We start from the raw sequence: 24,671 nt of genomic DNA on the forward strand, positions 1-24,671 counted from the left end.
CCCTATTGTGAGACTATAAAGGCTTTCTGATTCTGAAAATGTTCCATTTTTATCAATTAAATATGTGACAAATTTGGCTTCATTTACAAATATGGCTTGAAAATAGGCCTATCTTATTCCTATTTTAGACCTGCATTTTTTTTCTTCAAGAAATGCACAAAAAGTGTGTAGTATATATTTTATTTGTGAGGTTTCCAGAAATCAATACATCCAGTCACTGCAGCAACAACTAACACAAGTGAGAATCAGTTTACGTCCATTTTGACCTTCCACTCTGCTAAATGTGTCAGTAAAATTGCAGTTGTTGTGCACAATTGTGCTTCGACATTGTTTCCGTCAAGTTTTGAATCATTCAAAACACATAGGAGTCTGTTTTGGAGAATTTCTTTGAGCTCAGTCAACACCTTCCTGAGTCGTTTGCAGGAACAAGTTTCCAAAATGTGACACTTCACAATCTTTTGTGACAAAAATGCCAAACTTATCACAACATTTCATAGTGTATACACAAAAACATCCAACAGCTTCAGCACAAAGCTTATTTTTTTAACAAATGAGTAAAAAGCTCCACTCTGATAAGTTGTACTGTCACAACAAATTGCTAAACTTTGGCTCATTATCGATATATTTAAACTGAGTTTTTTTTTTAGAATAAATACCAAATAAGTCAAAAATAAAAACATGTTTAGGGGAATGTAAAAAGCAAAAAAAAACATTTTAAAGCCATAATATTCGGAATTCCTTCCTATGCAATACTTAACCTAACAAAGTGCCACATGGAGAGCCTTATTTATCCACACATAACTTTTATGTTCAATATACACAAAAAAAAATAAAACACACAATCACTTTGAGTGTTAGGAGACGATACATTCCACCATGTGGCTTTGTTGAAAATAAGGTTTGTCTAGAAAGGTCCCAAAAAGTACCAGCTGCCACTCAATGAAGCCAGCATTCAGCTTTTGGCTGGTACTATCCTCCAAGACACTACAAAAGTAGAGCTTTCACTTAAAACTACCCCAACACACACTGAAAGTACAAGAACAACACCAGCTAACAACAACAACATGATTAAGAACATTTTTATAGAAACACTTACGAACATTTGATGTCATCAGAACAATATGTTAGTTAACTCATTTACTGCCATTTACAAATGTATTCGGGAATTGAAAATATGACATAAAGCGCCATTTTTTTCGGGTTTTGTTTTTTCTTGTTTGGGTGTCGATAAAGCGCTGGCTATTGCCACCAACAATATTTTTTCCTTTCCAAAAGGGACAGCATTTCCCCTTTTTTCATGTTAGCGCTTTGTTCCATATTCAGCTGTTGTTAAAGCGCTATAAAAACCAATATGTATGTATAGCATTGTCTTGTGAAGAGCGGCCCTCATTTTAAGCTCATATAATTTAGGAATTAACTCTTTTTTCAGATGAAAGAAGCGAGTCTAATGTTTCTTAACCTGCATTAAATGTTTATGTAGTCCTAAAAGTCAATATTCTGTGAGGCCTGGAATTTGAGTGACAATGACAAAAACCCTGGCACTGGAGTGGACACATTTTTGCACGTCTGGCAGTGAATGAGTTAATATCAAGTTCTGTGCGAGACGCGTTGAAGTGGCGATGCTGCCTCCAGACATTTTACAGCATGCTGTCCAGGTTCTTTTCTGCGTTCTCCTTTGGTTCCGGGCTTTCCGGAGGACTGTACAGATTGTGATAATCGCGCAGGATGGTGACCACATCATGGTGGCCGAAGTGAACCGCCTCATCCATTGGCGTATTGCCCCACCTGCAACATAAGACATCATCCTTTGTCATCTAGTTCACTGTCTGAGTATTTGGGTGAACATGAAGCATGGCCATTCCTCTCAGAGTGGTTCTCCAATGGGTTACACACAAAGTACTACTAAAAACTATGTTTTGCCCTGCTAAGTACTGCCACCATGACCAACATTGAAATAGTCTGTAGTATAGTATATTTATCAAAATTGAGGCAGAGGTTTTATTCCTAAAAAAACACACACATTGCCATAGAATGTGGAGCAATACAGACACAATGCAAGAACACGCACGGAAATGTATTTTTAATCCGCTTCAAAGAAGAACTAACATCACCTGTGATGTTTCCATGTACAATATATCTCAATGCCTGTATTGTATATAAGGCTATTTTTCTAACTTACACTTGCTCCTCCCAGTTAGCTACACAATAGATTTGGAAATGATGCTACTACGCTTTAAATCAGGTGTCTCAGACTCGCAGCCCGCGGGCCAACTGCGGACCCCGAAAGAATATTTTGCGGCCGGCCTTGATATGAAAGATTAATGTTAGTGCGGACCGCATGATTGATATGAATGAAACTTGTGTGTGGAGCTGAACTAGTAGGCAAGATAAGCCATGTTTAGGACAGTTCATGTTCAATATTTTATTTATGTTAAGAAAGTTAAAGGACAACTAAGGTCTCCAGACAAGTTGTGTCCATAATTTGTAAAATGGCTTCAAATGACTTCTACTGGCCGTATTTTAATAAGATTCCACCGCATATAGCTATATTTTACGTTTTAAGACTCGCGCTGAACATTCAGGAAGTCTTGTTTTTGAGTTGGTGACGAGTCCTCACGTGACGTCAAAAAAGGACCGCCTCCTGACCGTAAAAAAAGACGCATTGTAGTGTCTTTCCATCACGTCAATGTTATTTTTGAAACCCTTGTGTTACATCCAAAAGCCACCAGCACAGGGAGTCCAAGCTCCATGGAAGGAATTTATCAGCCTGTGGAAACGGGCTGATTCATTCCTCACAGCTCGGTGGCCATTTTCTTGCCTCTTTTTGGGTAAGACATTCCCCCCGCCCGTTTGCCTCAAAATGACACGGTATAAATTCTTTAATCGATTGCAAACATGTATGCTTTCCTCTTCAGAACTATTTGAATCATATTCATAACTGGATGTGTAACAAGAAAGCATATTATCTGAATCTGAAGCCATTGTTTTTATTCTCCAGCAATGCAAGACGTCTTGGCGTGACGTCACGAACTGGGGGCGGGACTTTCACAGCTCTTTTTTTTTTTTGCAGATTTTGGACACTTTAAGTCATTTTTATTGGTGTTTTGCATTTGAATAAAAATATCATACTGCGTGTTTTGGGTATTTTAGATGCTATAAAACGTTTTTCTGATGTCAGTTAAAAAACAAGTGACGTCGGTTGCCCTTTAAAGGTCAAAGAAACTGTGAATACAGACATTTGAAACTTTATTAAAATAATTAGTTTTCCTGTGTTTTTTTTTTCAGTTGTCTGTATCTGCCTTATGATCATTATAATTATTTTATTTATTTATGACGTTAATTTATTTTTTATTCATCTTTCCATTTATTAATTTAATTCATTTTTTGTGTGTTAAAAATAAAGATATTGAGAACATTGGAATGTTTTATCAGTGATTTTCTTGTGGAAATCCTGATGCGGCCCAGCTTCACCCAGACTCTGCCCCCAGCGGCCCTCGGGTCAATTGAGTTTGAGACCCCTGCTTTAAATCATTGAATGGCTTCAAACACATTCAAGAAATACTTCTAGAATATAAACCCATTTGGGATTGGAGGTCAGTAGCGAACTGACTGACCTTGTGGAAAATGATATGAAATTTGCCATTTAAATAAAGCTGCCTCACCTACTTTAGTAATGATTCAATTAAAATAAATTGCACATCAAACTGTAGCCCCCAACCAAAGATGTTAATAGCAAATAGGTCTTTCGGATTCCATGTAAAAGCATTGTACAGTGATACCTTGGCTTACGAACTTAATTGGTTCCCAGAAAGTGTGTCTAAGGTGAAAAGTGTGTATCCCAAAAATTAATTTCCCATCGGAAAACATTAAAATGAGAATAATCCGTTCCCATGTCCCCATAAAACATAACATAATTATCAACCAAATAAGCCTTAAAACTACACACAATATACCTTATTTTATGTATAATAAATGTGCTATTGTATTGTAATTAAAGAAATAAACTGTACTGTATAATAAAGTTGTTTTAGTTACCTTTGTGATGGTCATTGATGGAATATGGCTTTTTGCTTAAATTGTCTCAAGGAGCTCTGGGTTGTATATCTTAGAAGTTGTGATATTGCAACAGATGCAGGCAGACACACTAGAAACTTCATTAATAGCTGGTTCCCTTGCTTGTAGGTTCATTCAAATTATACAGATGGCTTGTGCGGGTTATTTGTGGAGCCTGATTGATGGGATTTTTAACCTTGCAGTCGACACTCTGCCTTTGAACTATCAATAAAGTTGAAACGAGTCCAATTTTCACTGTTTTCTATCCATGTTCTTGCCTTTTCACTTTTGTTTTTTTTTCACGTTTGTGATTTTGTTTCAAGCTCTGCTCTCTCTTTTGTGTGTGTGTTTCTGTTTCTGTAAACCCTCCCCCCGCTCACTGCTGTGTGTGTCCCCTCCCCTACCATGGATCTTGACCAATCACATGCGGCTTTAATCGAAGACTGGGGGCGGGGAATAGAGGGGAAAAAAGCTGGCTGCCATTTTCAGCTCCTTGTTAGGAGCTACAAGAACCGGCTCGTTCGCGAACGACGCATCACTCATTGTGGCGCTCTGTGTGTTTCCCGAAAAATAGTTTGTATGCCAAGGTTGTATTCTCGCGAATTTAACGTTCGTTAGGTGAAAGGTTCGTGAGGTAAAGCGTTTTTAAGCCGAGGTATCACTGTACTTTGATATAACGGAGCTCGACTTGAAAATGTGCTGTTGGGGAAAAGTAATTGGATTAAAAAAATCTTTCAGGCCCCGTAACGTTGTGCATAGTTTGTACATTAACCGCGCTCTTGAAAAAAGTGATATGAGGTTTGCTTTTGGGCTGATGCTATAGTCCGATTCGACCGAATGGTGGCCTCATGACTGTTTTTAACCTAACTTTAAAATTGACGACTGCATTCGTTACCTGTCTCTGGGGACCGGGTTGACCTTACAGGCCTCGAGCAAAAAGCGAACCACCTCAGCGTGACCTGAAAGACAAACCAAAAGAAATATGTAAAATATCACCTTCCTAAGATTAAAGCTGAGGGGAACAAAATGTTACTTGAGCGTCCGTCACCTTCGGCTGCAGCCACATGCAGAGCAGTCCTGGAGTCGTAGTCCCTCTGCTCCATGTCCATGGAGGACAACGCAAACCTGTAATGGCAAAATATAGCCTCAGAGGGATTCAATCTGACTGCAGCTGTCCAGGGTCCAGAATTTCTGAGCTTTTTTGACTATGTACCTCCTCAGCGCTGACACGTCTCCGGTGTAAGCCGCGAACAACAGATTGATCACAGACTTCACCTGAAAGAACCCAAAAGGGCCCAGAGCAAAGGAATTAAGCTACTGGATGGATGTTTACCAGCAGGTTGCACGTCACCACACAACCTGGACAATTTGACAGCTCTCAGACATATCATCACTCACCCTCTGATCTCCTCCTTCCCTGCGAGGATCCAGTTTCTTTGCAAAGTGCCTCAGATTGTCATAGTTGTGAAAGTTGAAAAGGGAAACCAGATCCTGAGACAAGGTGATACATTGCTATGGTTATAGGTGCTTGCCCACTGCCCATATAGGATGGTCATTGCAAAGTGACCCAACAGGAAATAGTCCGGTGCCTCCTAGAACCATTTTTTTGGACATGAAGTAGACTGTAGCTTGGATGCTTCCCAACTTACGAATGAGATACGGTTCGAATGGTCGTTCGTAAGGTGAATTTGTTCGTAAGTTGCTTCAGTGCTATATTTTGGATGGAATGTATGTTTACGGCTGTATTGGGTTGTACTGAAAAATAAACATTTTAATAAATCATATGCTCTATAAAGATAAGTACATGTACAACTGGAGAGAATACTACATTTGTTACTCCAAAAATGTTCATATGTACCATGGTTCATAACTCGAATGTTCATGAGAAGGGGAGTGTCTGTCTATACTTTGTTGGAAAACGTGCCAAAGTGGATTTGAAAATAAAACAAATATCTCAGTCTGTCAGTCTCCTCCTTTGAAGAAGTGTTTTGAAAATGGGAAATTCAAGTTTACCGTGCAAAACTGGATCCCTCGCACACTGTTGCCCAATTTGTCGAGAGGAGGGGACCAACACATGATGCCCATGACATTTGGAACCACAAGCAGGATCCCGCCAGCGACGCCAGATTTAGCTGGGAGGCCCACCTGAAACCATTTGGAGAGTGTGGGCGTACATTGCATGGCAAAAGCTTTTTCACATTTTTTTCACATCAAACTCAAGGGTCAGATTGATGACTGATTAGTGGATTAACATGTTTGGTTGGATGTACTCAGTGTCTGAAACTCATGACAAAAAGTTAGCGGACACCCAGGCCAAACAACTCTGAAAAGTTCCCGGCCCGGCCATAAAGTTGCCTGCCCAATTTTTCACAACTTAAAACACATAAAGACGTCTAATCGCCCAAAAAATCAAAACATTGTTGCGATGTTTAAAGGTTTTTTTAAATTAAGCAAATACCAACCACAAATGCTCCCTTGCCTAATTTATGGTAAATATACCTCGCTGAAGCTTTAGCTTCAGTTGCCGTTCGTCGTCATGGTGTACAATGCAGCGTATGTGTTGTGTTGTCTGTTCAACGCTACGTAGACTCCACTTTCTCAGCGGCTTTCAAAACTCTGAAGTACACTTTTCGGTCAGGGTGTAGTCCGAAGCAGTCTTCTGATTGGCGAACGTTCGTTTGGCAATTTGCATACTCGGCACCAGCAGCCAATCAGAAGCCTGCTTTAGACTACATCCTGTCTGAAAAGTGTACTTCAAAGTTTTGAAAGTCGCTGAGAAAGTGGAGTCCACGTGGCTTCTAGCGTTTTGTTTGTAGCTTTATTGAATAAAACAAACGTTTGATTTGAAAAAAAATCGCTTTTTTTCTTGAAGAAGTTGTCGGCCATCTGGGCCGAGATGTTTTGAAAGTTGTACGCTCAGTTCTGCAGGCCATGGAGCATAAAAATCAATGTTGATAAAACTCTAGCTTTAAACAATCAGAGACGTCAGAGATTTTGTAAACTATGTTTGGCTAGTCACATGATTGCCTAGTCACTAGCCAATCATAGTATTACTCAGTGACGTGCAGTCAGTGGAGGCAGTGCCTCACCTGTCATCATGGAAAGCTGTCATGGAAATATCAAATGAAAAAATAAATTAAACAATTAGATGTATTTAGTGATTTGTACTTTAAAGTTCTTGTCCATTTAACTTCACCGTTTTAGGATTTTTTTCAAAATCGCTGAATTTACCGTTCAAATACTAAGTAGAGACGAGCGGTGACGTCATTGATGACGTCAGTGCCTCACCAGCCATGAACCTTACCGCACGTCACTGGTATTACTAGCCGCTTGTGATAAGAGCATACTGGCCAGAGCTAGCCCAATGTATCCGTAGCAAGATGCGTAAGCAAATATTGTTGTGTGGATTTAATAGTGGTTCTGTCAACCCACAATGGCTGAAGGAGAAGAAGAAATGGATTTGGTTGCAGATATACTGTTAAAGTTATTTTCAAGACGGACTTTTCAAAAACAGATGGAAATCATTAAGAAAGGTCGCACAGCTCCAAAGCTAGCAAAAATAGCTGATAATGTTGCAATTTTATGGAGGCTATCGTGAATCCACAAATTCACATTATTTGAAATGATAAAAAAATGCGGAGACAAGAAGAAATGCAGACATCTTACCACACATGCATACATCACACGTATATCAATCCGACCGTATGCAGTTATTTACAAAAAATATTGATTGAGGATTACTTGACACGTGTCACTTGATTACGTGACAACAGTAGCGATCAGCGGCAGCATTGTCGTTGGCTACCAACAGTTGAGACCAACTAGATTTGAGCCAAAATGGTCTTTGTAAGATAGGTTCACAATTATTTTTCATGTATAAAGGTTATAGTACACAATACATTATTTGAAATGATTAAAAAAAAGTATAAAATACAGGGAAAACATATAAGTTGACAGGTATGCGATACTTACATGGAAAGCAAACTGTCCAGAGAAATCATACATTCCACATGAGTGCATCAAGCTGAGAGTGTTGCGCACCGCCTCTGGGCTCAGCACGCGCTCTCCTGTGATGGGACAGAAGCCACCGTTGGCGAGGGTTGCTGCCATTACACTGGCACTCTCGCAGGTCACCTCTATGGAGCACAACTGACAAGAAAACAATCCCACCGTCACGACGTCGCCCTTCAATGGATTTGTTGCTCATCTATTACCTGGAAGTAGAAGTCCAAGATGGATGTCATGTCTGTTCCTTCTGGAAAACACTGCAAGGACCAAAAATACATACAAATAAAACACAGTTGCTATATGACATTGCTCATTTCTGGATTGATGGAGGAGAAAAGACAGGCCCAAAGACCTGTACCTTCATGTCAATGAAGGTCAATTTATAGTTGGGCGGCCTAGTCCAACCCTGATTCGTCCTGTGTGAGATATCTCCCTTCTCCAACATACCAAATGATCAAGTGCAATATCAGGCTTCTCATAACTTGCTGATAAGCTGATCATTTAAATCAGTTATGTTGGAGGAGGGAAACGTCAAAAACCAGCTCGTTCTCAGGCTCTCGAGGACCAGATTGGGCACCTTTGCCTTCCATCATGAGGGGCAAACAGAAGACTTTGTTTTATGACTCACCAAATATTTCTTACTTAATTTAGATTTACTTCAGTAAAAAAAATCTGTGGCAGTATTGTCATTTGAGGGACGAAGGTGACAGTTGCAGATAGAATCTGACCTTTTTTTCCTTCAGGTAGTAGCCGATGGCAAAGTTTCTATCTCCGGATTCGCGCTCCGACTGGAACCTGGTGGTAAGTGGCACAGGATGAATCAACTTGACCTGAATCAGTTTAATATTGGCGCTCCGTTGAACTCACGTGGCGTTGCTGAAGCCGACGTACTCGTTTCCCGCCAGTTTGTTCATGAAGTTCATGACCTGCACTCATTACTCAAATTCATTAGGATGCGCACGTAGTGTACTGTGTTACATTACAATACAATACATATTGATTGATATATGATGATATGAGGATTGATTGATATATCGGGAACCTTTTTGACTATAAATAAAAGTAAAATATTTAGAAATGTTTTTTCAGTGAGCGCCACACACACACATGCGCATGCGCACACGCGCACACACACACTCTGAATGTATTATTGAAAATCATTTAGTGATAATAGTCACCATTAATATGAATACTTTTCCGTTCCTCATGATTGGTAAAAAAATCCAGCCAGGATCGGAATGAAACTAAACTTGCTGGGTCCATAGGCGAAGCTACTGCCAGCTAGCCTGCACACTGCTCATTAGCCTGCACGCTTGCTTTCTGCTATCTCTCATCGAAGTACAGTATATTGATGCTAACGTTAGCATGGGGCTTGTCAACGTGCCACTGATATTCAACTGTTTCATTCATGGTATTGTTTCATTGCAAATTAGAATCACGGCAGAACCTTTTCTCTCCACAAAGGCGAATCCTTCGGTCCATTCAACCTGAAGGGTACGATACTCATAATTTTTTTTCTTGTCAGGCTTATTTAAAGGGGGCATTTACCTGTTTCGACATCTACAGTCACCTCGGTCAGTATCATCCAATAAAAATTGCTCTTTGAACATCAACAGGCACCTTTTTTAGATCAGTATCATCCAATCGAAATTGCGCTTTCAGCCAATCTAGGTCAGTATCATCCAATCAAAATTGCACTTTCCGCTAACTGCCGTCCAAACAAGAAATGAACAGTGAAAAAGCAAAAATCTGTATTTAGTTTTATCGGCGAGCCAGATGTAATCATCAAAAGAGCCATATATGGCTCGCGAGCCATATGTTCCTGACCCCTGATAAGCGCTTTAACAATAACTAAAGCTGTAACAAAGCACTTAACAAGGACAGCTATCATATACAGGAAATAAAGCAGTCACAAAGATAGTAGAAAGCACCGGGGAGTGAAACCAAGATCAAGTCGGAATTGACACATTGATTGAAGTTTTGGTTATTGATGCTTTGTGTTGTGAAGTCCAAATTTGTGTGGTGGAGTCGAGGTAGCAGTATCTTACAATTTGTTGGATATGTGTATAAAAAAGTGATCAAAGTAAATGTTTGAAAGATGTGGGTAATACTCACGTAATCAAATTTTTCAGCATTGCTGGCTCCTTGCTGTAACACAAACGGAACACATTCCGGATTTTTATCAATTTTATCACTTTTATGAAATGCAAGACTCAACAAAAGCGTAGTTATTCGTGTCTCACATTTAAGGCACAAATCACTTTTTATATTTAACAGCAGGGGGCCCCATCGAGTTGGGAAGTGAAGGTGATCCAGTGTTTCGTGAGTAAATTAATATGTGCACATGCACCAAGTATGGAGGTATGCTGCTTTGCACCAAATCCCCATTCGGCGAGATTATAACCGTAATCTGCTTGAGTGCACTAATCTGACATTTTTGAAAAATTGCCAAACAAACTAAATTTGAATCAACGGTGAGCTAGCAAAGATCAGCTCCTCGATTTTGTTGTTGGCTGTTCTTGTTACCTTGATGAGAGACGTACAGACGATGGCGCCGGCGTTCACCATGGGGTTATGTGGTTTGTCTGCAGAACAGTTTCAGATGACATCAGAGAGGAATTCTCCCACAGAGGTGACATTAACTCATTCGCTGCCATTCACAATTTTATTCGGGAATTGAACATATGATGTAGAGCGCCATTCCTGAATTTGTTTGGGTTTTGTTTTTTCTTGTTTGGTTGCCGATAAAGTGCTAGCCATGGCCTCTGAAAATGATGCCCCCACAAGGGGGCATCATTTTCTTTTCTTTCCATGTTAGCGCTTTGTTACAGCTTCAAGTGTGGTTAAAGCGCTATATAAACCAATATGTATGTATTCCATAGTATTTTGGACAGCCGCCCTCATTTCAAACTCATATAACTCCAGACCCATATAATTTAGGAATTAACTATTTTTTCCTAATGAAAGAAGAACATATGAGGTTTCTTACGCTGCATTGTATGTTTATGTAGTCCTAAAAATCAATATTGTGTGGGTTCTAGAATTTGAGTGACAATGACAAAAACCCTGGCACTGGAATGGACACATTTTTGCACATCATCTGGCAGTGAATGAGTTAAATGATGTCAAAAGTACAACAACTGAAATTTTTAGACAAACTGGTTTCATCGGACATGGGGTTGCAAAATTCGGGAACTTTTCACACAGGTGTAATATGTCGAGGCTAAAGCCTAAAAGGGTTGAGTAAAAAACACAGAGGGGAGCCTTGCAAAACTGAGGAAAGGCATCCTTTTACAATTTGCAAGTGGAATGGGACTTTTATGGATATGGGCGTGATTTTTTTATTTTTTATACCTGTCATTTGAGTCAGGGAGTGAGTCATATTTAAATCAACATTCATTTTTTTCTCCAATGGAAATAAAAGTAAATATTTAATAAAATTTCAGACCTCCTTCTGTCGTTGTTGTTCCAGGTTCTTTGAAAGACAACCGACGCCTCCGGACAAGTTGTGTCCATAATTTGTAAAATCACTTAAAATGACTTCTACTGAGCATATTTTACAAAGATTCCACGGCATATAGCTATATTTTACGTTTTAAGACTCGCGCTGAATATTCAGGAAGTCTTGTTTTCGAGTTGATGACGATGCCTGACGTGACGTCACGTCAGGAACGCCCATGGCCGAGAAAGGGACACACAATGAATTTTGGGTACTTTGGTCTGAAAACTTCGTGTTGATCCGTGTTGATGGCGAAATTAGAAGGAAAAAAACATAAATAACGCGATGGTGAATCGTTGTGTGTTGCACCAAGACTTCTATTTGATACGAGTTGACACAGCAGACAAATCAGCCCATTTCCAATGGAGCTTGGGCGCCATCTTGTGCATTTTCTGGGCGCTACATTGGAGTCCAGATGCCTCAATATTAGACGAAAGGACTTCTTTAATCGATTGCAAACATTTATGCTTTCCTATTCAGAACTATTTGAATCATATTCATAACTGGATGAGTAACAAGAAAGCATATTCTCCGAATCTGAAGCCATTGTTTTGATTCTCAAGCAAGGGAAGACGTCCTGGCGTGACGTCACGAACAAGGGGATGGGACCTTCTGAAACTTTCAGAGGTAATTTTGAAGTCGTTTTGGGACACTTTAAGTCATTTTTATTGGTGTTTTGCAATTGACCAAAATATCATCCTGCGTGTTTAGGGTACTTTAGATGCTATAAAACGTTTTTCTGATGTCAGTTAGGAAACAAAAAAAATGGTGTCGGTTGTCCTTTAAATGTTTCATTTTGTTCGGATGGGCACTTATGACAAAGCAAAATGTTTATATTTGTGCTTATTATTAAACTCCTGAAATGGAAGCTAACCACTCCACAGCCGCACTGCCTCCTTTGCAACCCCCCATCAATAATTTACGCCGCCTCCAGAAAAACCCCCTGTTTCGGCCAGCCACCAAAGTCGGAGGCATGCCCGGTGTGCTTCCTCACCATCCTCATTCAAGAAGAGCTTGTTGAAGCGCAGGCCGCTGGGCTCTTTGCCAATGAAGCGGTGCACGTACTCTGTGCCGTGGTCGTGAACAGCGATGGCGTATTTCAGTGGCTTTACGCAAGACTGCAGACAAAAGGGCACCTTGGTGTCACCGACCGTGTGCCTGCAATAAAAGACACATATGGTTGCTGGTTAGTGGCTGCTTGCAGATGGTGTCCAGCACAGTCTGCTGTCTCGGTTTTGGGGAAGTGGGATGTTAAAGTGACATCATTCAAAAATCCCCAGTTCCTTGACAGCAAGCGTGAGAACAGTTGCTCAGGAATACTTTTAAATGTGTGTTTAAATAAGAGAAATTCTTCAAATGCATGGAAGAGGTAAAACAACAACCCTGTCCCTCAAAGTCTTTTATATGATTTCTTCTTTCTCATCTATTTTCACCAAGCACAGGTGGGCCTGTTGGGTCCATTTTTCACCATGACAATCTCACATTCACTGTACTGGCATATATATTACCCAGCGGTGGGCCGCGCATGCCACTCCGAGGCCTTCAGTAGTGCTATTCTGAATCAATCAGTTGGGAGTGTGGCGTGATATTACTACACAACTACTAGAGGATGCCGTTGGCCAGGAAATAACTTGTGACTTGAAGAAATACGATCATTAAACGGTCAGAATTTTTACTATGAACGTGTGGATTCATGATAATCTCATAAAATTGCAATATTATTGGATATTTTTGCTAGCTATTGAGCTGTCAAACCTTAATAATGTCCATCTATTATTGAAAAGTCTGTCTGGAAAATGGCTTTAACTGTATATATGAATCAATTTCTTCTCCTCCTTCAGCCATTGTGGGTTTACAAAACCGCTATTAAATCAACACAATATATTTGCTTATGCATCTCGCTACAGATACAGTGTGCTAGCTCGGGCCAGTATGCTCTTATCACCTAGAGCAGCGGTCGGGGACCTATGGCTCACGAGCCATATATGGCTCTTTTGATGATTGCATATGGCTCGCCGATAAATCTAAATACATATTCTTGCTTTTCTCTGTTCATTTTCTGTTGGGGCTGCAGTTGGCGGAAAGCGCAATTTTCATTGGATGACACTGACCTAGGTTGGCGGAAAGCGCAATTTTGACTGGATGATACTGGCCGTCAGTTGAAACAGGTAAACGCCCCTTTAAATGAGCCCGACGAGTAAAAACAAAGTACGTACACTTCAGCTTGAATACACTGAGGATTCGCCTTTGTGGAGACAAAAGGTTCTGATTCTAATTTGCAATGAAACAATACCATCGATGAAACAGTCGAATCGCAATTACATTTTAACAAGCCCCATGTCAACGTTAGCATCAATATACTTCTGTGAGAAGTATATTGCATAGCAAGTGTGGAAGCTAATGAGCCGTGTGCAGGCTAGCTAGCAGTAACTTTGCGTATGGAGCCGGCAAGTTGACTTTCATTGCGATCATTTGGGTGGTTTTTACCAATCATAAGGAATGGAAAACCATTCATGTTATCAGTGAGTACTATCACAAAGTTATTTTAAATAATACATTCTGACATTTTGTTGAAAAGTGGCCACCCGTGCGTCTGTGTGCGTGTGTGTGTGCGTGCGCGCTCATGTGTTGTGGCTCTCACTGAAAAACATTTCTAAATATTTTACTTTTATGGCTCTCTTAGTCAAAAAGGTTCCCGACCCCTGACCTAGAGGCTAGTAACTTGCCAATACTCTGACGTCTCTGATTGGTTGGAGCAACTGTTTCATCGACATTGATTTTTTTATGCTTTAGGGCATGCAGAACTGATTGTGAAGGCGTCCAGGTAGATTTCTGACCCTGGTAACAAAGGATGGCTGAAATGTGATTGGTTAAATGCTTAAATACAAAAACACACATCTGGAAGCAGCCCAACAGGGCAAAAGCAATGAGAGGAAGCCAAAAGACAATTTGGAATTATTTAATAAGAATTCATGGACAAAATATAATTCACATTAGTCTGTGATTCAGATATTTTTAGGCCACCAGAGAAGGCCTTGCAGGCCCTGGCGGCCCACCACTAATATTACCAAGTGAAATTGTACCTCTGACCGTCGACAGTGCACAAGGAGACGGCCCACAGGTCTGGGCTGAAGCGAGCAAGCTGAGGAATGTAGTCAGCCACCTACAGGAACATTTCTTTGGTTGGCATTCCAATGTTTGCACTCAGTCAGGGCCGGCCTTTTGTTTTGTGGCTCACCTTCCCTCCGGACATGTTCTTTGCATTGTCATATAGTTCGTCCATGTGGCGGCAAAAAGGTTGGAAGTCCGGGATGACAAATTTCTTCCGAAAGGCTTGAGTGAGCAGTACAATGTTGCTCTGCACACATCTGCACACAAAAGGAAACATGTTGTGTTTGGGATTAAAGTGGGCAAAGCACCCCACCCCATGATGACCACAAAAAGAATAATAATAAAAATTGTCATGTGTTTTATCGTATATTCTCGACTTCATATCCGAGCAGCCAAACCTCCCATGTCAATTTGTGTGAAATTTCCAATAACTAAAATTCATTCACAACTCTTTCTCAATTTTTCCATTTGAGAAAAAACAAGGCAGCGGTGTGGAAGTGTCTCTTAGCTAGTTGGGATTTGTGTCTCTGCTATCTCTCTAGCATCGCTCGCTGTACTGTAATCCCACAGTAGCGTGGGATCCCTGTGGGGAAAAAAACATGCAGCACTCCACCGGCTGCTCACGTGGTTCCCCCATGAGGCTAAGCTCTATAAATAAACTCTGGAAGACAACGCAGAGAGAGGATCACAACCATGACCCGTCATCACGCACCGGCTCACAGAGCCAACCTCATCCGTCGGGCATCGCCATCACAATTTACAAGCAACCTGCTTTGCCAAAAAGTGCCCAGAGAGGTAAGCTGGGGCGAGGCCATTTTAAGATTTGAAAACAAAGCAGAGGTTTTCCTGAGGTGGCACCACAAAGACCACAAAGACCATGCGCCATCATGTGCAAGTATATTGAAAATTCATTCACAGTAAACACATTTTAAGTGAAGACTTCCAAGACTGCCATGAGTATGTGGAACTGCCGCGGCTTGGAATTGAAGCGGATTTCTGTGGGAAAAGAGATATGAGACAAATCTCTTTTCGTCAATGGGAGCTACAACTTTGTGTTTATTTTCAACATTTAGCTTGTAGCAGAACTGTATAGTGCCACTTAGCAGTTTTTTTTTGACGACGATACTAGTGCAGCGTGTCCTACCGGAAACAAATTCCTTGTGTGTTCTACATACTTGGCAATAAAGATGATTCTGATTCTGATTCTGACGTGAACATTTCACTATGACGTCCCTGATCCACTGGTGAAAAGGTCACTTTGCTCCTCTCCTCTTTCATCTAGAACTGCTTCATACAATAAAGATGTTGCAGAAAGTATTTAAGATTGTATGACTGTGTCTTTGTGTTGTCATACTATTTTGTTTTGTTGTAATTTTGACTTCAAGATAGCGCTGCGAGAGTGGCTGCCTTTCCAGCAGCTCCTGTATTTTGTTTTTCTACTTTTTCCTTTTCTTTCCTCTTACTTTCAGCACTATGCCGCTGTGAAATGTACATTTCTCCACTGCGAGACTATTAAGGGCTAATCCAATCCAATAAGAATGATAATATTATTATGTTAAAGCATCCATTCATTCAAGATTGCGTCACACAAAATGTTGGATTCATAAAGTCTATGCAACACAAGTACCGCAAGCTGAAAAGGTGTGTTTCACAATAAAAGTCAGTAGTGGTCATTTAATTAAAAATATACTTTTTGAAGAGGTGTTTATCCAGGGCTCCATCTGATGTTGTTTTCATGGTCACCTTCAGCATCTCCATACATTCTTTCAGCCGGGGGTCTCCTGTGCGAAGTCCAGTGGCTTTGAGAGCCTGTGGACAAATGAGAAGTGCTTGGTTAAAACATTCATCAAGAGGCAATTCAAAAAGATAAGAAGAAAAGCAGAGCACATTTCTTGCTTTTGACTTGAGTTGCAAAGGGGAGGAAAATTTCCAGAAAATGTCATTGGGTCGTTAAGCGGGGAGAATTTGGAACACTCATATAATATAGCACAAATGTAAAAGTTTTACATTGTCATAAGAAGATAATTCATGAAAAACAAGACATAAAAATATAATTAGTCAGTAATGATTTTTTTGTTTGTAACTTGCATCTTTATTGTTTTTACAACATATAAGACCATATTGAACATTTGAATACATACAGAATTCCTTGTGTATTTCTACCTGTGGGTATTTCCTATAGCAACGTCCTTTCGCTTGAAAATTCTTCAACAAGGAAAACTACCAATAAACTTGTCAATAAAATTATAATAATAATAATAATAATAATTGGAAGAATAAAGAAAAAAGGGGATGAATGGTGACAAGTTTCTCATATTTTGGATTTATATTCGTGAACTATCTTGACTTTGCCTGGTTTGTGGTATCATTCATTCATTCATGTGTTTGATTGTTTTTTGTATTCATCCCATTTTCCCATCTTGTTTTAGGAAATATTTTTTTCATGTTTTATTAAATTATTTCACTGAAGAACAAAAGCATAAATGTTGGATTACATACCGTAGTAGTCACCTCCGCCAACACATTAGAAAATGAACAGAACTTCACCCAAACCCCTATCCAAAAATCAAAACATAATCCCATTCAATTTTTTTCCATAATGACACAACCTTGTCTCATTTTTTGGCCTTACTTGTGCATCTTGGCTTTTTGGGCATGGGGCTTTTCATATTCAACTGTACATGTCGGCCACCTCCTTGTTTTAGTCAGCATTCTAACCTAGTTTGCTCGCCTATTTTGCAAGGCCTATAAAATTCCCAGTGAACAGCCTCCTTTAGGACTCACTGTGGTGAATTTGTGTGCTGGGATCTTCTCTTGTCCTTCAGCGATAGTGTAGAAGAGCAGGTCCTCCAGGCTGGGTAATATACCCGCCTTTCTTCTCCTACATGAAACACACACAAAGACAGATGGATGGAGAGGATGGGTAAGCCGACCCTCAAACTCACTGTGTAATATATCACAAGTAGACTTGATTGATTGCATTTGCACTCACATACTATTACCAGACTACCAGCCAGGGAGCATCATCGTATTGTTTTCCAATCAACCATACGCAGAATCGGCAACAGTGCAGCAGCTGCTGTTTGAAGGTCAAATCAAAGCAACACAAAATAGTGAGGGGCAAATGTTCCCACAGAGATGAACAAATGCACTCAGGTATGGACCTGGCTGGTACTCGCAGTGGCAAAGCAAGTTAGTTTGGTTAGGAGGGCGCAAGCCGGCGACACTCAGCTATGATCCAAATCGAATCAACATTTGATCGGAATTTGCACAAAGCTGTCTACTCATAGGCAGCTGGAGTGTGTGTCCAATGGGAGACAGGCCAGTGTACCGCGAGATAAAAAGTCGCTCACAATTTGGACACTTTCAGACATTTTTCTTTCTGGGGTCCAGAAGATCATAAGGACAGAGTGCAGATGAGGGGACATTTTACAAAAAGGATGACGCGGAGTAGACGGATAAGGTCAAGGAGTCAAGCAACTTCAGTTGTCATTTAAAGGAAGCAGCAGGCATGGGGGTCAGGAGAGGGGAGTCTACCTCTACTGATGGAAAACGCACCCAAAGTCAATTTAAAGTAAAAAGATACTTACAAAGAAAAGCAAGCAGATCAAGATCAACATAAGGAAGAGAATGTGCAGAGATAATATTAATGAATTGGTGACAATGAACAATACAACAGACATAATTGGCAGACATCTGTGTAGCGTACAGTATTGTGCAAATGTTTTCATCCACCTCGAGCTCTTTTGTTGCGGTTTTGTAGCTGCTGTTACATACCACAGAAATAATAGGAAAACCCCTCCAAATAGACATCTGACACCTACTTCTTGACTACTAATACATGCAATGCAAACGGCCAACAGTTTGATATGCACTTCTGAAATATATTTATGAATTATATTTTTTTAACCATCAATGAATTTCATCATTGTGAAGACACTGAACATGTTAATCAATCCTCACAATTACCAATGACGATTTGATAAGGTCAGAAACAAATGCAAATCAATCTGCAACACATTGTTTTCATTTGTTTAGATTTTCAATAAAATTTGCCAGAAATCACATTGGTGTGCGCTTTCTAGACTCATGCGGTCATTGAGGCCACCACATTGGTGAGTCTGCATTCTGTTTCCTTGCAATGTTGGCGCCTGCTAAATAGTTAATAGTCTCTCTCTCTTTCTCTTTCTCTCACTATCTCTCATTCACTCTCTCGGATTAAACTCCTTTATTGTCATGCCTCAGAAATAACGGCAATTCCAAAGTGGAAGTGACTCACACATACCATATATTACTTTCTGGCCTTCTTTGTTAATCATATATCAGAACACTGGTTCCAGAAAGCTCCACAATCTAACTTGCTTCTACAGAGCAATCTGGTGAACATTGTGATTTGGGATTGAATAATTTACTGATAAAATGATAAGACCCACATATAGGGGTTTGTTCATGGAAAGTACATTTTAGATTGTTTTTATGTGAGGCCCTATGCCAAATGGCCCGTTGTTTGGTACTGGGCCACAAGCCAGTGGTGGGAACCCTTGCTTTATCTAGCGATTATATGAATACAGTACAAACAATGGCAACAATGGCAGAAAACATGGAGACACTTACAGAAGGTAATTGGCATAGAAGGGGCAGCACAACATCTCACTAAACTGAATAAAAAAGAAATGTTGCATTTACATTGCATTTATTGTACAGTGAGACCTCAACTTACAAACTTTTTGTCTTACAAACGTCAAATTTATGAAAATTAAACCTTATAATAAGCACTATTTTCATAATACACACCCACCACGGCTGGCGGAGTGATCTTCAGCGGAAGCACACGACCAAACAGCACCAGAGGTTAAGTTACCAACAGTCCTTATGGAAGGTGACTCTCCTTCCATAAGCCATCAACGACCATCAACAAGGTAAATAAAACTTTTATTTTACAGCAGTTTATTTCTTTAATTACATTCGTCATGTAATGCGCCTCTCTTGCCAAACAGCAATTCCCTTTGACCTTCGACCTCCAATGCCATTCCATCAAGCCATAAATGACCATCACACATGTAAATAAAGTGACTTTATGATACAATGCAGTGTATTGCTTTCATTACAATACAATAGCACATTTATTATACATAGAATAAGGTATGTTGTGTGTCGTTTTAAGGCTTATTTAGTTGAAAAGTATATTTTATGGAAACCCGGGAACGGATTATTCCCATTTTAATGGTTTCCTATGGGAATTTTTTTAGATACACACTTTTCGCCTTACACAGTCTGTCTGGGAACCAATTAAGTTCGTAAGTTGAGGTCTCACTGTATTTCTAAAGTCAGCAATTATAAAGAGCACATTTTCTGTCTCAAAAAGCAAAGACAGACAATGCAGTAGTTTTGTTGTGTTCATTCGTTTTCTTGGGGTAAAACGATACAAATGTTTTGAATTCCATTCAGATAATAAATATTGTATTGTACTCGATTAAATACAGCGAGCAGGACCATTCTGTTTTAAGTATAGTAACAAAGTAAGTGTACTTGATTACTTTTCATCGGTGCTCCAACGGTATCAAGATCGAGTAACTAACAACCGGCTATGGAAATACTTCAAGAGGCCTTGCTGAGATTTGTGCAGTTCCGTAGGAATTGTGAGCTCGCCAGCCCACTTTTTTTCCATATACTGTACGTATTAGTCTGATAATACATTCCTGAGCTATACAATATACATGACATTCCATAAAACCGTATTTTATTCAACCCCCTGAATTGAAATTGGGAATGGTCAAGCATATCCAACGCGCATGGCTTCACTCACTTGTCTGTGGCAGAATCTTTGTTGGCCTCATCGTTTCCGTCTGCTTTTGAACAAAAGCGTCTAGCGGCGTGTTGCTCTGTCACCGTGGCCGGAGATCGGCTCCAGTAGCCGGCTCCAATGTGAGCGTAGACACCGCCTGCCAAACGCCGCCTCAGCTGCCTCTGAAAGATATCCTTGAGCCCTATCGTTGGCCGTAAATGGAACATTGCAAACTCGACGGCGATAAAACGAAAACCAAAATGAGAAGGAATTCTGCAAACAAATGAATGAGCGCGTTCGGAGGAATAACACTCGGGAGTAATGGAGTAGCTGAGTAACGGGTGGGCGGGCGGAAGACGATTCTGTCGTTATAACCTGAAAAGAAAAACTTTTATTTTCATTGGTTCTTGGAAAATGCTATATTCGCAATTTCATTGGTCATTTCATCCGTCGATCATACGACCTTTTCTCAATACAGTAAAGTACAGTACTACAAGGGCTGATAAATATTGAATACTTATTATTTATTTAAGCAAAAAACACGGAATCAGGTCAGTGAATAAAATCGGAACATCTTAGGTGTAATTATTTAATAATTGAAATAAAAAATGATTTTTTGTTAAACTCTTCGGCAAGTGCATGGAATTCGACAATGGTTATTGAAGATAAAGGTTATTGAAGACAATTTGGATGATTTGATATTAGGATCAATAAACAGGGCGTGCAGGATGGTGTTCAGTCATATTATGTGCTGTTCCTGAACCGAGTGTACTATAGGCCGGTGTTCGTGTTGCCTCCATTTCAAGCGCTGGATACACAGCACCACCTTCAGGTCAGTTGCCCGCGCATTCTCACAACCAATCATCAAATGTTGCTTTTACACAAAATGTGCTTTTAACTGTCTGATATTCTACGTGGAAATGCTTTCTCGACAGCGAAGATGGCCTCTACCAAAAAGTGCGTATAGATATTATTGAAACACATCTTGGAAGTGCCATAGGTTATATCAACACCGTGACGATCAAATCCGCAAAGTGAAATTTGCCAAGAAAAGTGCCACTTTTCACACTTCCCAAAGTTCATTATTGTGTAAAAATCCCCTCCAAACAGAATCACATATTTTCCCCGCCCACACACTCTGCAAAGCTTTCAAAGTGATGCTGATGGGTGCGTCTGCAGAGCCCTCCCACGCTTAGTGGCTGCCTGTCGCCCACCACCAACAGCGTGGAGCCGCCCACTTCCATCCATTGCCACGGCAACCCATCATCATCATCATCATCATCATCATCATCATCATCATCATCATCATCATCATCATCATCATCATCATCATCAGTGACTTGAGCTGGAGGAGGACAGGGAGGATGACAGGCAGGGGCACAGGGCGGGGAGGTGGCCTGTGCAGAACAGGGCCGCCTCTGAACAGAAGCGGGCGTAGGCGTTCGTGATCTGAGCGATTCTCCAGAGAAAGTCTGAGCGGGCGCGTGCGGGCGTGTACGTGCCTGTGTGTGCGCGCGCGCGTCTGTACGTCTGTGTGAGCGCGTGCACATGTGAGAAAAAGAGGGAAACGAACAGAACCTGCGTCAGAGTGAGTCATCAGCGAGTTTCACAACGTCTTCATGTGACGTGAATGCAAATCGCCGGTGTGAGGATATTCAACCACAACCAGGCAAGAGATCACTTTCAAGTGAGATCTAGGTGCTCTTGTGACCTGGCTGGATTTCTGCAGCTTGTTCATGGTGTCTAATTCACTGACGCTCAGGTGTCACATAGCTCAGGGGTCACATAGTACGGCCTGTCGTAGCACTCCATGGTCAGCACAATGGCACATTTGAATGTGTCTCTCTTTTTGATGCTACTTTAAAACATGTTTTATTTGTTTCTGCTAACACATTAGATTTGTATATATATATATATATATATATATATATATATATATATATATATATATATATATATATAGAGAGAGAGAGAGAGAGAGAGAGAGAGAGAGAGAGAGAGAGAGAGAGAGAGAGAGAGAGAGAGAGAGAGAGAGAGAGAGAGAGAGAGAGAGAGAGAGAGAGAGAGAGAGAAATATATAACCATGACATTGCAAAAAGATTCCTGTTGCCAAATACCAATAAAATTAGATATATTACTGTATTAACTCATTCACACCAGACGATGTGCAAAAAATGTGAACACTCCAGTGCCAGGGTTTTTGTCATTGTCACTTGAAATCCAGTGCCCACAGAATATTGAATTTTAGGACAACATAAATATTCAATACATCCTTAGAAACATTAGACTCTCTTCTTTCATTAGAAAAAAGAGTTAATTCCTAAATTATATGGGTCTAGAGTTATGTGAGCTTAAAATGAGAGTGGCTGTCCTAAATACAATGCAATACATACATACATATTGGTTTATATAGCGCCTGAACAACAGCTCAATCTGGAACAAAGCGCAAAACATGGAAAAAAGAAAATGCTGCCCCTTGTGGAAAGGAAAAAAACTTTGCCAGATGCCATGGCCAGCGCTTTATCGGCACCCAAGCATGACAAAACAAAACCTGAACAAATTCGGGAAAGGCGCTCTATCTCATATTTACAATTCCCGAATAAATTCGTGAATGGTAGTGAATGAGTTAAAATATTCACATATTGTGGTGTAAAGGTACAGTACTAAAGTTTTCAGTGACAAGCATACCTGTGAACTTATACATTTGGCCCATATTTTATACTTTTTAAAAATCATGTCAAACAATATACGGCATACTACAACTTTTATACGGGGAAAAAAGTTGTGTACCGATGTTGCAAAGAGCATTTTGGCGCAAATCCAGTTAGTCTCAACTGCTCATAGCCAACGACAATGCTGCCGCCGATCGCTACTATTGTCACGGCAAACCATCAAAAGTAATCATCAATACTATATTTTTTTTAACGCTGCGTACGGTCAGATTGATAAAAGCATCATTTCAAATAATGTACGGCGAATTACAACTTTTATACGGGAATTGTAATCATTTATAAGGGAAGCTATTAGCCAAGGTTGACAGTATGGTATCAGGATCAAACTCGAGTAGGGCGTGTCAAACTCATTTTCATCCCTGGCCATTGTTATGCCCTGTCGCCCTGTCGAGCGATTGTCTTCGGACATAGAATGAAATAGAATGCACATGCGTGATAAACTGTCTGCAATTCTGCTTGTGTTAGCGTTTTTTTTTTTCATCATTTCCACTGACAGTGGAGGCAGTCAGGGGAGGCAGGTGAGGCACAGTCTCACCTGTCATCATGGAAATATCAAATGACAAAATAAATTAAACAGTTATATTTATTTAGTGATTTGTACTTTAACGTTCTTTTCCATTTAACTTCACAATTTTTGGATTGTTTTTTCAAAATGGCTGAATTTTCACATTTACCGTTCAAATACGAAGTGGAGACGAGTGGTGAGGCAGCAGCCGGCTGAGCCTCACCATGGATTGCGCAATCACTATGCTAACTGTGCTGGCTTGCTCTGCAGTGCGACCGCATTGCATATCACAATTAAAGTGTTCAAAAGCTGTTAGTATATGAACTAAAGTTTCTACAGTTGGTGTATATAATGTAGTCACTTTACATTATAAACACTGTACTACACAAAAGACTGAAAACATACAGTCGGAACGGGACTCATCAAGGACGACTTTCTTCACTGGGACTGATCTCCATTGAGACAGAGAGACTTGGACTTCATTTATAAATGAAGGTAACACGATCATAACGTTTTTTTTTTTATTCAATTTTTTCTATGCTAGTTTGTATACAGTATATAAAGAATGCTGACATGACATTTTAAACAAAACATGTTAACTGTTGCCAATCAAATGGTGAATAAGCTACTCTGTGGAGTTCATATGTTTGTAAATAATCCAAATCTGACTGTGGTGACGTCAGTGCCTCACCAGCCATGAACCTCACCGCACGTCACTGATCATTTCATATAATGTACGACGTGCTACGATTTTTACATGGGAATTGTAATAATTTATAAGCACAGCTATTAGCCAAGGTTGACAGGTATGCACAAGTATTATTTTCAAGTGACATAAATAGTGTTGTTGAACTTCAACATGTAATTAACCCCTCTCGTCACAAAAAATATATATCTAGATTTTTGACAAAAATGTCAGGTATATTTTTTGGCAGAATCAAGATCATCCCGACGGTCGTTTTTTGACCCATTTTACAC

The 24,671-nt window shown here is 40.1% G+C and overlaps 1 protein-coding gene across 4 annotated transcripts; it reads right to left on the reverse strand.

Moving 5' to 3' along the window:
* Positions 1–166: 166 nt before the first annotated feature.
* Positions 167–20,806, reverse strand: glsa (glutaminase a). 4 transcript variants are annotated; one of them, XM_088993816.1, is made up of 19 exons: positions 20,478–20,806; positions 17,456–17,552; positions 16,362–16,480; positions 14,799–14,928; positions 14,644–14,723; positions 12,555–12,718; positions 10,588–10,646; positions 10,177–10,209; positions 8,929–8,987; positions 8,791–8,856; positions 8,268–8,320; positions 8,188–8,202; positions 8,026–8,120; positions 6,067–6,198; positions 5,452–5,544; positions 5,267–5,328; positions 5,102–5,178; positions 4,949–5,012; positions 167–1,785 (listed from the first exon to the last, which is right to left on the reverse strand). In XM_088993816.1, exons 1-19 carry the CDS (start codon positions 20,681–20,683, stop codon positions 1,638–1,640), a joined length of 1,752 nt encoding a protein of 583 aa, XP_088849942.1. In that variant the 5' UTR covers positions 20,684–20,806; the 3' UTR covers positions 167–1,637. The 4 variants fall into 4 exon arrangements, with proteins under 4 accessions (XP_088849942.1, XP_088849933.1, XP_088849927.1 ...); XM_088993807.1 differs by having other exon boundaries at positions 8,026–8,202; positions 8,268–8,318; positions 8,790–8,856; positions 17,456–17,546; XM_088993801.1 differs by having other exon boundaries at positions 8,026–8,202; positions 8,268–8,318; positions 8,790–8,856.
* Between the last annotated feature and the right edge of the window lie 3,865 nt (positions 20,807–24,671).

This window comes from Hippocampus bargibanti, linkage group LG01 (assembly GCF_051943395.1).
Source record: "Hippocampus bargibanti isolate YZ-2025 linkage group LG01, ASM5194339v1, whole genome shotgun sequence".
Classification (NCBI taxonomy): domain Eukaryota; kingdom Metazoa; phylum Chordata; class Actinopteri; order Syngnathiformes; family Syngnathidae; genus Hippocampus; species Hippocampus bargibanti.

What these genes read in the sequence shown, in the direction of transcription:
- glsa (XM_088993801.1), bottom strand. Translation starts at nt 20,683, where the DNA reads ATGTTCCATTTACGGCCAACGATAGGGCTCAAGGATATCTTTCAGAGG. An exon ending in CTGGACAGTTTGCTTTCCAT is followed by an intron (nt 6,199 to 8,025) that starts GTAAGTATCGCA and finishes AAATGGTTTCAG; the next exon opens with GTGGGCCTCCCAGCTAAATC. An exon ending in GCATGTGGCTGCAGCCGAAG is followed by an intron (nt 5,013 to 5,101) that starts GTGACGGACGCT and finishes TTTGTCTTTCAG; the next exon opens with GTCACGCTGAGGTGGTTCGC.